At 41.0% G+C, this 14,217-nt stretch overlaps 1 protein-coding gene across 3 annotated transcripts; it reads left to right on the top strand.

The window, feature by feature from the left end:
* The first annotated feature begins 6,488 nt into the window (after window positions 1–6,488).
* On the top strand, window positions 6,489–13,621 carry LOC112196139 (protein PUTATIVE RECOMBINATION INITIATION DEFECT 1). 3 transcript variants are annotated; one of them, XM_024336445.2, is made up of 10 exons: window positions 6,492–7,146; window positions 7,836–7,945; window positions 8,048–8,223; window positions 8,856–9,167; window positions 9,587–10,550; window positions 10,636–11,222; window positions 11,340–11,350; window positions 11,430–11,707; window positions 11,804–12,473; window positions 13,193–13,621. In XM_024336445.2, exons 1-10 carry the CDS (start codon window positions 6,649–6,651, stop codon window positions 13,424–13,426), a joined length of 3,840 nt encoding a protein of 1,279 aa, XP_024192213.1. In that variant the 5' UTR covers window positions 6,492–6,648; the 3' UTR covers window positions 13,427–13,621. The 3 variants fall into 3 exon arrangements, with proteins under 3 accessions (XP_040373702.1, XP_024192213.1, XP_024192211.1); XM_040517768.1 differs by lacking the exon at window positions 13,193–13,621 and having other exon boundaries at window positions 6,489–7,146; window positions 10,636–11,350; window positions 11,804–11,859; window positions 11,943–12,130; XM_024336443.2 differs by having other exon boundaries at window positions 6,493–7,146; window positions 10,636–11,350; window positions 13,193–13,620.
* Window positions 13,622–14,217: the final 596 nt, after the last annotated feature.

The following is a 14,217-nucleotide window of genomic DNA, read 5'->3' as shown; positions in this document are numbered from 1 at the left end:
TCCTGAACCGGCGGCCCCACCCCCTGAACCGGCCGGCAAACCACCGAACCGGCCACCGGAAGTAGCAAAAGTCCCTCTGCCTGGTTCAAAGCCTTCCTCACCACCTCCTGCAGCCATACTCGACCCCCTGCAACATCTCCACCCCAGAAACCCGGAACCGGAAGTTTCACCACCGGAATCTTCCTAACCTGAACCGGCAGAAAGAAAGAAAGAAAGAAAGAAAGAAAAAAAAAAAGGGGGGGGGGGGGGGTGGACCTCCTGTGCAGCCCACTTGCTGTAGCCCAAGCCCAATTGCTGCAGCCCAATAGTTGAGCCCACGTGCAGCAGGCCCCAGCCAAGCCGCAAACAGCTCTGCCACGTCAGCACCACGCAGGCATCCAGTCAGCCACCAGTGCCACGTCAGCAAGCCGGTCAACCACAGTCAACGCCGGTCAACCCTCCGGTCAACGATCGCCGGCGACTTTTCCGGCCAACTTCAGGCCATTTTTTCGGCACTTTTCCGGCGATTTTTCCGGTCAGCTACAGTAACTTCCGGCGACGACTTTTCCAGCCATCTTTTAAGGTAAACTTTTCTAAAAGTTCCCGTTTTTGAATTTTTTTTAATTTCTTCTTCTTTTCTCAGGGACTTCTGACATCCCTTCTTCTACCCCCCTTTCTCTACATAGGGGAGACCAAAGGCCGAACTGTGGGGGTTTGTGCTCACTCCAAGCTTGGAGCTTGTAGAGTCCTCCAAACTTAGATTTTGTTGAGAAAAAAACGATCGACCACATACATCGTTGTTTCGATCTAATCCAAAACCCCTCTTGGAATCAGATTTTCTTGGAAGCGACTACGCTCAGAAAATTCCTAATTTCTTGGAAGCGACTACGCTCAGAAATTTAATAGTTTTTTGTGGTAGCCTTTTTGCTCCAAAACTAACCCTAATTGTTTTTCAGGATGAGTTACCTGAACAAGTTGAACTTTGTTCCACTAGAGACAACTGGCGCAGGATACCATAGGTGGGTCCGAGATGTGTGCCAACATCTTAAGGCTGATGGACTTCTGGAAGCCATCCAAGAGCCTAGTCAGAACGTGGTCTCCATTGAGCAAGCTACTGCTTTTGAAGCAAAGCAAGCTAAAGCCATAATTCTCATGACAAGGTACATGAATGACGCGCTCCAAAATGAATACCTCAATGAGGAAGACCCAAGAAAGCTATGGGTAGAACTTGAGCAGCGATTTGGCAACGTTCGTGACTCCCTGCTTCCCCTGCTTCTTGATTTAGAAGTGCGATGGCATAGCCTCCGCTTTTGTGATTTCAAGTCTGTGCTTGATTATAACTCGGAAGCTCTTCGTATCAAGTCCCTGATGGAGTTTTGTGGCCCAGCCATAACTGATACGATGTTGATCAAGAAGACTCTCTCTACCTTCCCCGTCTCTGCACTGATGATTTCAAAGAATTATCGGATTGATGTAAATGCAGGACGTATCACAAGGTTTCATGAGCTCATTGGCGCCATGAACGTAGCTGAAAAGCACGATAATATCCTTGTGAAGAACTATAATGCTAGACCCGTGGGAACTAAGCCTATTCCGGAGTCTAACTATAGTCGCGCTCCCAATGGAGGACGCAAGGAGCGAAACCCTAAGGATATGGACTATTCTAGACATTCTGGTCCATATGTTCGCCCTAAAGAGGAAGGAAATCGCCAAGAGAGGCGTGCACGGAACCGTGGAGGTCAACGTGTGAAGAGAGAGAGAGGCGGAGCCTCCGACCATGGTGGTAACGCCACCAAGAGGATAGGTCGTCCAAATCGCGCCCCAATGGCGCCTCGATCAAGGGAGCCTGACCATAAAAATGTTTGTTTTCGATGTGGATCAACTAAACATTGGGCCAAAACATGTACCGTACCCCAGAATGTTGCAAATGCATACAAGACTTATCGTGAAGCAAGGGAAGCAAATTACATGGCACAAGAAGATCAAGATGGCGATCTAGATCTAAGGGTGGAAGACTACAAGGATCAAGACCCAGAAACTGGCGATTTTGATTAAGTCTTTTTATTTTCCAAGAGATGTAGGTGATTGCCATATTACTTTTTATTGGATTAGATTTTCTTTGATCATAGAAACAATGATGTACTCCGTTGGCTTATGAATAAAATTTCGAGTTCTTTTCATTATGACTCCATTTTGATTCTGAGCATATGACTTTGTGACTACGATGGCTAGGCCATCAATATTAATTCAAGGACATGGAATAACCCAAGTTCCACTTGCCAAATGGCACCTTGATTACAGTTGTCACAGAAACTCTCTACGCTCTTAGGGCAAATCGTACCCTATGAATAGCCAACGAATTCCATGCGAAAATGCATGTGGAGAACGGAAATGAGTTCATTTGCAATACCTTTAATGATTGCGAACAAAGACGCATCTTAGATAAGTTTATGTGTCTCTCTAGTGGACTCTATGTCACTATTCGAGCTATTAATCCAATAAAAGTTATGAGAGAAGATCTCTCGGATTTAGACACATATTGGCTTTGTCACGACAGGATCGATCATCCTAGTCATGATATGATGATCCGTCTACAAAGACTTCACACGGACATCTTTACAAAGCCCGTTCCTTAGGGAAATTAGGACTGAGACCGTCCTCTGCAAAGGATATGACAATACTCATTCTGTTCTTACAAATAATCCGTAGGGATTTTGTGGATTGATTCAACCAACTTGCGGACGCTTAAATATCTCATGATATTGGTTGACACGCAAACACGCTGGTCACGTGTTGTGCCATTGTCCACCTATAAATGGTGCTTACGCTACACTCCTAGCTCATATCATATGACAATGGGCTCACTCCCCAGATCATCCTATTCAGTCAATTGGATTTGACTATGCTAGAGAGTTTACATCGAAAGACTTTCGATGGATATTGCAATGGGCTTGATGTTGGACATCACATTCCCATGTACACACCCAATTGGTCTCGCGGAAACGACTACGATGGTAGTTCGAACATTGGTAATGCGCACCAATCTTCTTACATCCGCTTGGGGTGATGCAATATCGCATGCAGCTATGCTAATTCGTCTACGACCTACCGCCACTCAATGTCCCTATGCGTTACAGCTAGTGACTGGGTACACGTATTTTGCACTTACGCACATTTGAGTGAGCTATTTATGTGCCCATTACGCCGCCACAGCGCGCTATGATAGGTTCTTACAGACGAATGGGCAACTAAGTTAGATTTGAGATTCCAACCATCGTCCGCCACTTAATGCCCTTGCTAGGCGATCTCCTTACCGCTAGATTTGCGGATGTCACTTTGATGAGACAATCTTCCAGTCGTTCGGGGGAGATAAGAACATGAATGTTCAACAGGAACGACAGAAATTGTCGTGGCCTGTCCCCACTATGTCTCATCTCGATCCCTATTAAAGTGACGAGATCACACAAATATGCTGCAAACATGCCTGCAAGGAAGGACGTCCCTATGAGAGGACATAGCGCCACCCTACACGGAGGTAGGCATGGCGCCAACGCCAAAGAGAGTGGCACTCTAGCGTTACAGGCCATGGCCCCAGCTAGGATGCTTGGGAGGTCTGTGGGTTCGAAGGATACTTTGGCACATTCCAATCCTTTGATCATCGACACTCAAAATCCATCTCATGAGTATCTTCCAGGTTATGGTTATCGTTGGGGGACGCCTCAACGTCAGAACCTATTCCTGAGAATATAGAGCTCTATGAAACTTACACTAGTGTACATGAGACGTGGGATAGAAACTCCATCATAATTGGTGATGTAGTTGCGTATTTTGTTGCGCATGAGTTTGTTGAGTCAGATGATATCGAACCACGCTCCGTTGATGAATGAATGCCAACGTAGAGAGATTTGGCCTAAATGGAAAGATGCGATCCAGGTTAAGATGGATTCTCTAACGAAGAGGAAGGTTTTCGAGCTAGAGATGCCAACACCTCCTAACATAAAACCTGTTGACTAATGGGTCTTCGTTAGAAAGCCTAGTGAGAAAAAGAGATGGTAATCTCGCCTTATGGCGCAAGGCTTCTCACAAAACGCCCTGGAATCGACTACGATGAGACATATTCTCTCGTAATGGATGTCATTGCACTCCACTACCCTGTCAGTTTGGTAGTTTCCGAATAACTGAACATGCAGCTTACAAATGTGGTCACTACGTATCTCTATGGGGATCTAGATACGGAATATACATGAAGGTTCATGGTGAACTTCATTTACCCAAGTCAAGAGGCTCTAGACCACGGAGCGCGTTTACAATAAGATTGAAACGCTCACTAAAGTGACTACTTGATTGGGAAGGGATATGCCCACGCGTTTCTATAACAAGTTTCGAATTCTATCGCGAGTCATGTTGGACATGATCTTCATTAGAATCCCTTAAAGAGTTAAGGGAAACCGCTGAACACTTGAAATCTGAGTTTGAGATGAAGGATTTTGGGAGAACACGATTATGTCTCGGTTTAGAACTTGAGCATCGTGTTGGTAGATGCTTAGGCATTTTGACAAGGTCAAGCCTTCAAGCACCCCCATGATCGTCCATAGTCTAAATCCTAAAAAGGATCCTCTTCGTCGAAAGGATGATGACGAAGATGTGCTAGAGGCAGAAGTGCCTTACTTAGTACAATAGGCGCATTTTTGTACTTATCTTAATGCACAGGACCGGACATCTCATATGTTGTGAACTTGTTAGCTAGATATAGCTCTGCCCCAACGCAACGCCATTGGATTAGTGTAAAAGATATATTTCGATACTTGAGATGTATAAATGATATGGGCTTGTTCTATCCCCATAGAGAGATGATGGATTCGGACCCATCACACACCAGAAACGCCGCCAACGCTGGCCTGCGTTCTCTATCCCCATCCCAAAACGACATGTGTTTTGGAAGGTTTTGCTGATGTTGGGTATCTCTCTGACCCACACAATGGTCATTCCCAATCCGGTTAAGTGTTCACCATGGGAAAAGACCGTGACATCTTGGAGGTCTACATAATAGACCCTAGTCGCTATATCTTCGAACAATGCAGAGATCATTGCTCTTCACGAAGTGGTTCATGAATGTATATGGATTGGATCCATCATTACGCATGTTCGAAGCAATTGTGGTTTGAAGTCTACCACAGATGAGCCTACGAGCATTTAGGATAATGCTGCTTGTTTTGAACAAATGAGGCAAGGCTACATCAAAAGCGACAAAACCAAGCTTAATCAGCAACAATAGACACTCCTCGAGATCAAAGTGAACTAGGTTCAATCTGAGGATAGTGAGGCAGACTTGTTTACTAAGTCATTGCCCAATTCCACGTTCGAGAAACATGTCGCAAGAATTGGCTTGCGGAAATTATCTGAACTCCCATGATCGTAGTCATCAGGGGGAGGTGCAGACATCAGGGGGGAGATGTCTACATGTTCGTCTCGAATCGTGAAGGGTGTGTTGTGCTCTTTTTCCCCTTCGACCGAGATTATTTTTGTCCCACTGGGTTTTTGTTACTCAGCAAGGTTTTTAACGAGGCAACGAGAGAAGCACCGCGTTTGGGCAACACAGGGGGGAGTGTTCAAGGAAAACCTAATTTGTGTTTAGCCCAAACTCTAGGTTACTTGACCTAGTGGTAATAGGATTTAATTAAAATGATCTAGAATCCTAATCAATGTAGAATTACTTTCCTTGTATGATTGAGATTCTATGCATTGTAATCCTCTATATAAAGAGGCCCCTATTATCAATGAGAATACACAGCAAATTCCTCTCAAATTCAGTTTCTCTACAACATGGTTCAATTAATTAGATAGTACATACCTCCTCCCAAAAGGGCATAGGCAGACGGTTGGGGATAGGAAGTCCCACTCCATAGAGATTGAAGCAATCGTGTTTAACCACACACACACACACACACACATATATATATATATATATATAAATATTTTGACTTTGTCAAGGAAAATCCAAAGGCTTCTTAGACCCAAGATAAACCCCTTCGGCACATGTGAAATGCTCTAATATTGCAGCACAGTGCCTGACCACTTTGACAGCTTCAGAGTTCGAACCTAGGTTGGGAAGCACACTCAACTAGGCAAGAATCACTAGGTCACTTGCAGTGGTTGTGTTTAACCATATTCTTTAATAGACTAATTTCACGACAAATGCTCAAGTCTCTTTTGGCCACAACAACTTGATGACTAATTTTTAAGATTATAGCTAGCCTCCTTTGTCTATTGCTCCAACTTTTAGTTCGATTTCTAAAGTTCCCGGTTTAATTTTATTTTTATTTTTTTATCGAGATTATACGGTATCTTCAAAGTCTTTCTATGTTCAGAGACTGAATAGTGCCGGAGTCATGTCAAAATGTTTCCTCCTCCATGTCCACTAAGAGTAGACTGAGATTATAACTCCAACCAATGTCAGTGAAATTCAAACCTGATGTGGGAGTTCCACACGCTCTTACCAACACAACCACTTGCGGTGATACCAGTGGTGGCATTCGTGTTGTAATTTTTAAACAAACCCAAAAAAGATTACTGCTTCATCCACCGTTATATTCCCTCTCAAGACAAAAAACCCCCCAAATTGTGTGGCGCCAAAGTTCAAAACACCTCCTCCGCCTCAGATCGGCAACAATGTACTTCGACGATTCTCAGTCACACAACCTCCAACACTACTGCGTACCAGAACCAGAAGAAGATGAAGACTCCGGTGACAATTACGCTTCGAATTCAACATCGCCGCCGACGACTTGCTCCCAGGGCCACCGCTCCAGTCTCGTCCTCCAAACCAAGCAAGGCGGCTCCATTTGCCTCCTCTGCTTCTCCAATCTCATCTCAAACCCTCAATCTCCCACCGTCCACGTGTCCTACGCTCTCTCCCAGCTCTCCCAGGCCCTCTCCGACCCTCCCTTCCTCCGCTCCCTCCTCACCTTCCACTCTCACCTCCTCGTCTCCCCGCTCGTCCAAACCCTAACCTCCTTCGACGACGACCGCATCGCACGACAAGTCGTGGATCTCGTCTCCGGTCTCTGCGATTCCGGCGATCCCTCACTGGCTGCTGAGTTCGTCGCTCGGCTTTCCGATCGCCTCTCTTCCGGCGCCTTGGCTTGGAGTCGCCGTCAGGTTTACACGGTAGTACTATCCGATTCTCCCTTTGTTTTTGCATAGTAGAATTGATTTCGAGGTCTTGTTAATGCCTTAAATTGTGTTTGCTTCCTGAGAAAAATGGATAGAGTTTTCGATTCCGGTAATAAACAGTGTTTGAATTGGATGATTCATACTTGGTTCTGGTGTTTCTCATGGATAATAGAGGCCTAGACTGGACCACCATCCTGAAATTTCCTGGTTTTGGTTCTATGCTTGATGAGTTGGTATTGCTTTGTCTGCTTCTCTTAAATATGAATTAGTAGATCTTTTTCTGCAAATATTCTCTGGATTTCAATGAAAATGACACTATAGAGGGTTTGGACTATAGATATTTGCATTGACAACTCAGGTTGAGTTCTGAGGGTAAGAATTATCTATCAATGGTCACATGGAGGATGGTCTAGTTTATTTACTTTTGAGGCATGACAAAATGTGAAGCTTGATCCTTGTGATTTGGTTCGTATTTTACCCATGTATATCACAAGTTCTCATTGTCTTTGAGAAGATTTCTGAGAAGGAACAAAGGGGGTGAGTGGACGTTTATGCAATGGAATGGTTCGTGTATACATCCACAGGGTTCTGGGAACAAATTTTTTCACCTATTTCTTGTGAAACTTACATCTTATGTACTTGAAACATTTTGTCGTTATAATTTGGTTATTCTTAAAATGCAGCTTCACTGCTTAGGAGTTCTCTTAAACTGTCAGCAGAGTAATCCTTTTGCTCACATTAGAGACAAAAATGGCCTCATTACAAATCTTGTTTCAGGTCTTCAATTACCAAGGTAACTAATGAAGAACAATGGGAAGAGAAAATTTTCCTCTTTTTTTTTTTTCCATGCTGTTACCAAATTATAATTCACCACTACTTTGTTCCTTTGACACAGTGAAGAGATTCGGGGAGAAATCCTGTTTCTTCTGTACAAAGTATCTGCTCTCCACTATGCATCAGAGGATGCTGATGGATCTGATCTTTTATTTTCCTTTTGCCCCAAGTTAGTGCGCCTGTCTCTGGAGGCCCTCATGAAGACCCAAAGTGATGATGTCCGCTTGAATTGTATAGGTTTGTTTTCAACCTCTTTTATACTTTTATATTTGTTCCTCAAAAGTTGGGTTCTTCTGTTTGCTTACCCCTTATCTAAAGCATAGTTCATGAGACCTCCAAGTTTGTCTGTTTTTTCATTTTTTTTTTTTTAATTATGCATTGGTTATGGGCACATAAATGTATCATCATGTAGGCAAGAATGTTGCAAAAGAACATGGAACTCCACAATCTACAATACTATTGTTTCTTATTGACCATAACTGGGAACGTCAAGGTCCATCCAATTTCTATCATCAATAGTCGAGTTCGGTTTACATAAGAATGATCCTTCAAATCTTAGCTTAATGAATTCCAAGAACTTGTTCACATTATGATAAAAGACTAAGAATCTACATTTTTACTGTCCTTTTTTTTTTTTGGTATTGTACGGTGAAAGTTGTTGCAGCTCGGAGGAAGCTTTATTGTGATTTACTGCCTGTTGCCTAGTTGCAATTATAAGATTTAACCTCTCAAGCCATGCATATCTCTTTGGGGAAGTCACTCTGATACAGCAGGGAATACTCATCATTTTACATGCACTGTATTGTTGCTTCCAGCGTCAGTATGGGTCCTGCATCATCTAAGCTAACAATTTCCATACACTTGTCTAGCTCTTTTGACGGTCTTGGCTCGGAGAGGGCTTTTTGGGACTGCATATGCCCTTGATTTAAACAGCATGAGTTCATCTGAAGGAGATAGCTTTGGGCAAGCAACAGAAGATGGAAAAGATATGCATCCTCTGAACATATTATTTACTGAGGCCATCAAAGGCCCACTTCTTTCAACAGACAGCCAAGTCCAGATCAGCACACTAGATTTACTCTTTCACTATATGTCCTGTGAAGGCACTTCATCCAGAGAAATCCAAGTACTAGTTGAAGAAAGCATTGCAGATTATGTGTTTGAAATACTGAGATTGTCAGGTTAGTAAAGTATCTTTGCAAAACAATAATAATAAATAATAAGAGCTATCCTTTGCTTGATATCTGTTGAGCTGTTAGAGTAGCTTTAGAGCATAAGCAGCCATCAAGTAACAATAAATTATTGGTTTGAACTTTGAAGTAGGGGGTTAAAGACTATCATTAATCAAAATGAATTACTTAAATCTCTAAAATTTTTGCAGCTTGCCAGTCCAGATAGCTTTAGCTTTTAATTGGTCACTGAATGTATTCTTGCAAGGCTTAACTGCGACTACCATTTATCAATCTGTCATGACAACTTCGCAAATCCCTACCTCATCATTTAGATTCTATGTTTTCTGTACCTGTTGTAAAAATTATTGAAAAATCAAGTGCTTCTGCAGCATACTAGTTTTCAGCTAATAATCTTTGTCGATAAACAGAATGCAAGGATCCGGCTGTCAAATCTTGCCTTCAGGTACTTGATATTTTATCAAAAGCTGAGCAAGCTTTCAAACAGAGGCTTGTTGTTGGGTTTGCAATTCTGGTTCCAGTACTACATTATGTAGCTGAAGTTCCTTTCCATCCGGTTCAAAATCAAACTCTGAAGCTTATTTTGAGCTGCATTTCTGATTGCCCCGGAATGCTATCCTCCTCTCATATAGAGGAACTAGTTCCTGTTTTAACAAAGATGCTTAAACAACATACTGATGGGGATATGGGCATGCTTGAGGAGACATTTATAATGACCTGTTCAGTCCTTGTAGCTATCATAAGAACTCCATCTTTTCATGTGAGTTTGAATCTAGCACCATCAATTAAAGAATCATTAGAATATGCTGTCTTAGCTTGTCTAAGTACATCCAACAAACATCCCGGTCAACTTCTGCATTCCTTGTACCTACTTAAAGAGGCATACATGTATAGTCATGAAGAAAATTCTACTGACTCCTCTAAAATAGAACTACGAAATTTGATTTTGAGTTTGTGTACAAAACATTTGTTGCCTTGGCTGGTAACCACCTTAAGTGAAATGGAAGAGGAAACTATCCTTGGAGTACTGGAAACTTTTCATTCGATACTGCTTCAGGATTCTGATAACCAAGCCAGAGAATTTGCAATGACGCTACTTTCGAGCACTTGGTTCACGTTGTCATTTGGATGTCTAGGCTTATTCCCTACTGAGAAAATGAAGTGGAGGGTGTATCTGATGCTCAGTTCACTGGTGGATGTGCTTTTGGGAACTGATACTGGGCAACCCATTAGGGATGCTACTACATATCTGCCATCTGATCCCATTGATTTGCTTTTTCTACTCGGTCAAAGGAACACCCATAATTTGGAATTATCTTCTTGTCAATCTGCCATTTTGCTGATCTTATACATCAGTTCTTTACATGATGAAAGGTAACTCGCTCTTTTAATTGTTTGACAGTACATTTAACAATAGTGGCGTTTTTTTTCTTCACATCTTAAATATTTTCTTCCCCAGACTTGCAGATGATAAGATGGTTTTAGCCTCTCTGGAGCAATATATTTTGGTCAACAGTAGTGATCTCCAAAGTGGAGCCACTGATTCGTTCACAGTGATGATGCTGTTGTTTCTTTACGGCCTTTATAGGGGTCTTGCTGAGGTTAGCTACCAAATCCCCTATAGTCCAGAAGCTGAAAGAATCCTGTTTCAGATAGTAACTGAAAATGAATGGGATTTGTCTTCTGCAGGAATTCATCCAATATCATTGAAATGGTTCTTTCAACAAGAGAAATTGAGAAACTCATTATCTTATCAGCTTCTGAAATTTTGCAGAAGGAATACATCAAATGGCTCTGAAAGCACTGCCCATGGAAAGAATAGTCATATATTAAATGTTAATGCAATTGCAGAGTTAATAGTAGAAGAACATAGTTATGGCGCCACAATTTTGGTGTGCTTATTGACAGAGCTTGTTCAAACAGAAGGTCAAGAGCAAGAGATAATTTCTGTAGTCAATCTCATGGCAACAATTGTCGACATATATCCAACCATTTCAGACCAGTTATGCTTTCTTGGTATTGGAAATGCAGCTCGTACTCTTTATTGTGAGTCCTCCTATACACAGTCCCCACAGATATACGCAGTTATGTTGGTTCTTATTTTTAAAATTCTATGCTCGGTGCAACATGATACTCTTTCTGATGATGAAAGTTGGCTTGCAGTGATTGTGAAGGTGACTAACTTAACTTTTTCTAACTCTAGTTTGTTTGCTGCCACAGGAATTTAATCAGATAATTTACCTTCTTTTGTAGTTGATAAACAGTATCACCACAAAAGCTGCAGACATGTGGAATCATGAATGTCTCTTGGTGATTGGCATACTTTGCTTGATTTTGCACCATTCTGCTAATGCAGTGCTCACAGAAGCTTCAAAAACCATCATTTTCAGTAGTTCTCTAGTCTCTACAATCAACAGTGCAGTTCATGCAGCATGTCTTAAGGGGCCAGCATTGGTTGACCATGATGAAGGAACAAGCTCTGGAGAAATTTTGATATTTGTGCTTCTTCTAAATTACTTCACTTTAAGAAGGTCAGTCTCTTCTACTAAATTTTGATTATTTCTTTCAGTTTGCACAATGTTGTTTTAAAAAGTAACGTTCGTTTTCTATATTATTATTTCTTTCAGTTTGCACATTGTTGTACCAGGGATTATGGACTGGAAAGTTTTCTTAGATCCCTCAGGTAGGATGCAGTCATTTTCCTTTATTGGCATCTACTGCCATGACCTGTGCAGGCTAATGCATTTTGGATCTCCTGTGGTCAAGCTTGCTGCTTCATACTGCCTGTTGGAGTTGTTCACCAGAATATCTGAGCAGAGGAATAGAACAGGGGAGGAGTTGCTATGTGCCACGAAGTACCTAAGTTCTGTAATGGCTGTATTAGAAGGCTTAGTTTTCTACAGTGACCTCAGAGTGGCTATGAATTGTGGCCTGTGCCTGTCAATGATCATGGGGTGGGAATTGCCGGACATGCATGAGACAAGTGTGGATGCAAAGAATACTTGGAGTAGGATGGTTGCGGAAGAGCTCGCAATGTCTTTAGCTGTCCCGTGCCTGGCGTCAAAATCTTTCATTAATCTTCACAAGCCTGCAATTCATGTTGCAGTTGCTCTGTTAAAACTGCAGAAGATTCCTAAGTGGATGAGATCCGTATTTGATGATACTTGCATATCTAGCATAATTCAAAACCTTGCGGCTAATAATTTGAGCACAGAAATTGTCCTATTATTTCGAGCTCTATTGAACTCAGAGTTCTTAAAGATGGAACAAATTGCTAGCTTAAATCAGTTGCTCCAGGTGACCATTCCTAACCATGCTCTTTCTGTTCTCTTACGTTTTGTTTGAAATTTTGAATATGTGGATTTAAAATCAGGGATTAAGATTTGGCTGCTTAGTTTGAAATGTGTCTACATCAATTGCTGAAAGAAAATTGTTTACTTCAGTGATTTAGGGAGTGAAATTGAAATCACAGTCTTCCTCGAGCAATTGAAATGCATCTGTATTTTAAGTAGTAAATGTAAATCTGGACTGGATACAAATGAAAACTTCAAATTTATAAATCCATGACGAAAAGCTCTGATAAAATTCAACTACTTAAAATTCCACTACCCAAATGCAACCTTAGATTTTCCCTTACCCACTAAGATTGCCAATATAGTTTACAAGGGGGCCACTTGAAGAGAAGTAGAGAACCAAATGAAGGTTTGCTTTTTATATTACTGTTTCCTTTTTAACTTAAATTTTGTCTTTTTGTAAGAAGTTCAACCAAAAAAGGAAAAGAGTGTGGATTGCAAACTAGGCAGTGTGAATTTCATTCTCCTTACTATTATTATTATTATCATCTTTTTACACTGCACACAAAAATAATGAGTCATTATACTTCTGTCCAATTAGTTTTAGTATGACAAGTGGGTGATAGGTTCATTCATTTCAATGTCATTTGATGATTTGGGAGTTGAATGACAGCCAGGTAGTGTGGTGAAAAGAGAGATGATGAAGTTATTTTGATTATGCAGGTGTGCAGAAAACAAAAGTACACTGACAACACCAAGGATGATGTTGCGCAAGAGCATAGAGTGGTGATCAGCAACCTGGATGATTTGGGACAAGTTTGTGAGTATCTCATTCGTTTGATGTCATCAGAGTCATCTTTAGATAAGGATTCTGGGGGATCACATCTTGGGAATAAGAGATTGTTAGAAGAAATAGAGCTTTTCTTTAGAACTTTAACGGTACAGGATGGAATCTAAGATCATTGTATTAATTCAGCTTCCTCTGGTTGTATCTATACTTATTGGGATCAGTTGTGGTGCAGAGTGAGGCACTAGCAAGTATGCATCCTTTGTGAATATCTAATGCACAAAAAGCTTCAAACTGAAAATATATATAAGTGGTCCTCACTCCTCAAAAGTGTATGTGAACAAAATATGCATATTTGGCAATGAAATAGACCAATAGCTCCTCAAAAGTGTGCAAGCAACATGACATAACATGACATAGTTTGGTCCTAAATTTTAGTATGTGTTCTATCACCTATTAGTTGACTTTGTTTTTTGGGTATGGATGGCCTTTATATATGGAGCAAAAAAAAAAAATAGTATAGACAATTAGATAGACCTGTAAATGGACCGGATTTTGATCCGGACCCGCTCCAGATCCGTAGCTATTAAACGGGTTTGGATCGAACATTTTGATCCGTTGATCCGTTAATAATCCGAATCCGTTAACCCGTTTAATAAACGGATCGGATTTGGATTTAGGTCGATCCGATCCGTTAATGATCCGACCCGTTTTAGTAATAAAAAAATATTATTTTTTATTAATATCTTATTATTTTTTAAAAATATAAAATATAAAATATAAAATATTAAAGATTTCTAATATTACTTTTTTGCAGAAATCTAAGAGGCAGTCTTCATAATTTTATTTTTGATAATGTAATTTTATTTTTGGTGATACTCTTCATGTAGATCATGTTATTTTAATATTTTATTAATATCTTATGAGATATTAAGATATAAATTTAATATTACTATTTAAA

This window comes from Rosa chinensis, chromosome 4 (assembly GCF_002994745.2).
Source record: "Rosa chinensis cultivar Old Blush chromosome 4, RchiOBHm-V2, whole genome shotgun sequence".
NCBI classification, from domain to species: domain Eukaryota; kingdom Viridiplantae; phylum Streptophyta; class Magnoliopsida; order Rosales; family Rosaceae; genus Rosa; species Rosa chinensis.
This window is presented reverse-complemented; position numbering and strand designations above follow the sequence as displayed.

What these genes read in the sequence shown, in the direction of transcription:
- LOC112196139 (XM_024336443.2), top strand. Translation starts at nt 6,649, where the DNA reads ATGTACTTCGACGATTCTCAGTCACACAACCTCCAACACTACTGCGTA. An exon ending in GTCGCCGTCAGGTTTACACG is followed by an intron (nt 7,147 to 7,835) that starts GTAGTACTATCC and finishes CTTAAAATGCAG; the next exon opens with CTTCACTGCTTAGGAGTTCT. An exon ending in TGTCCGCTTGAATTGTATAG is followed by an intron (nt 8,224 to 8,855) that starts GTTTGTTTTCAA and finishes ACACTTGTCTAG; the next exon opens with CTCTTTTGACGGTCTTGGCT.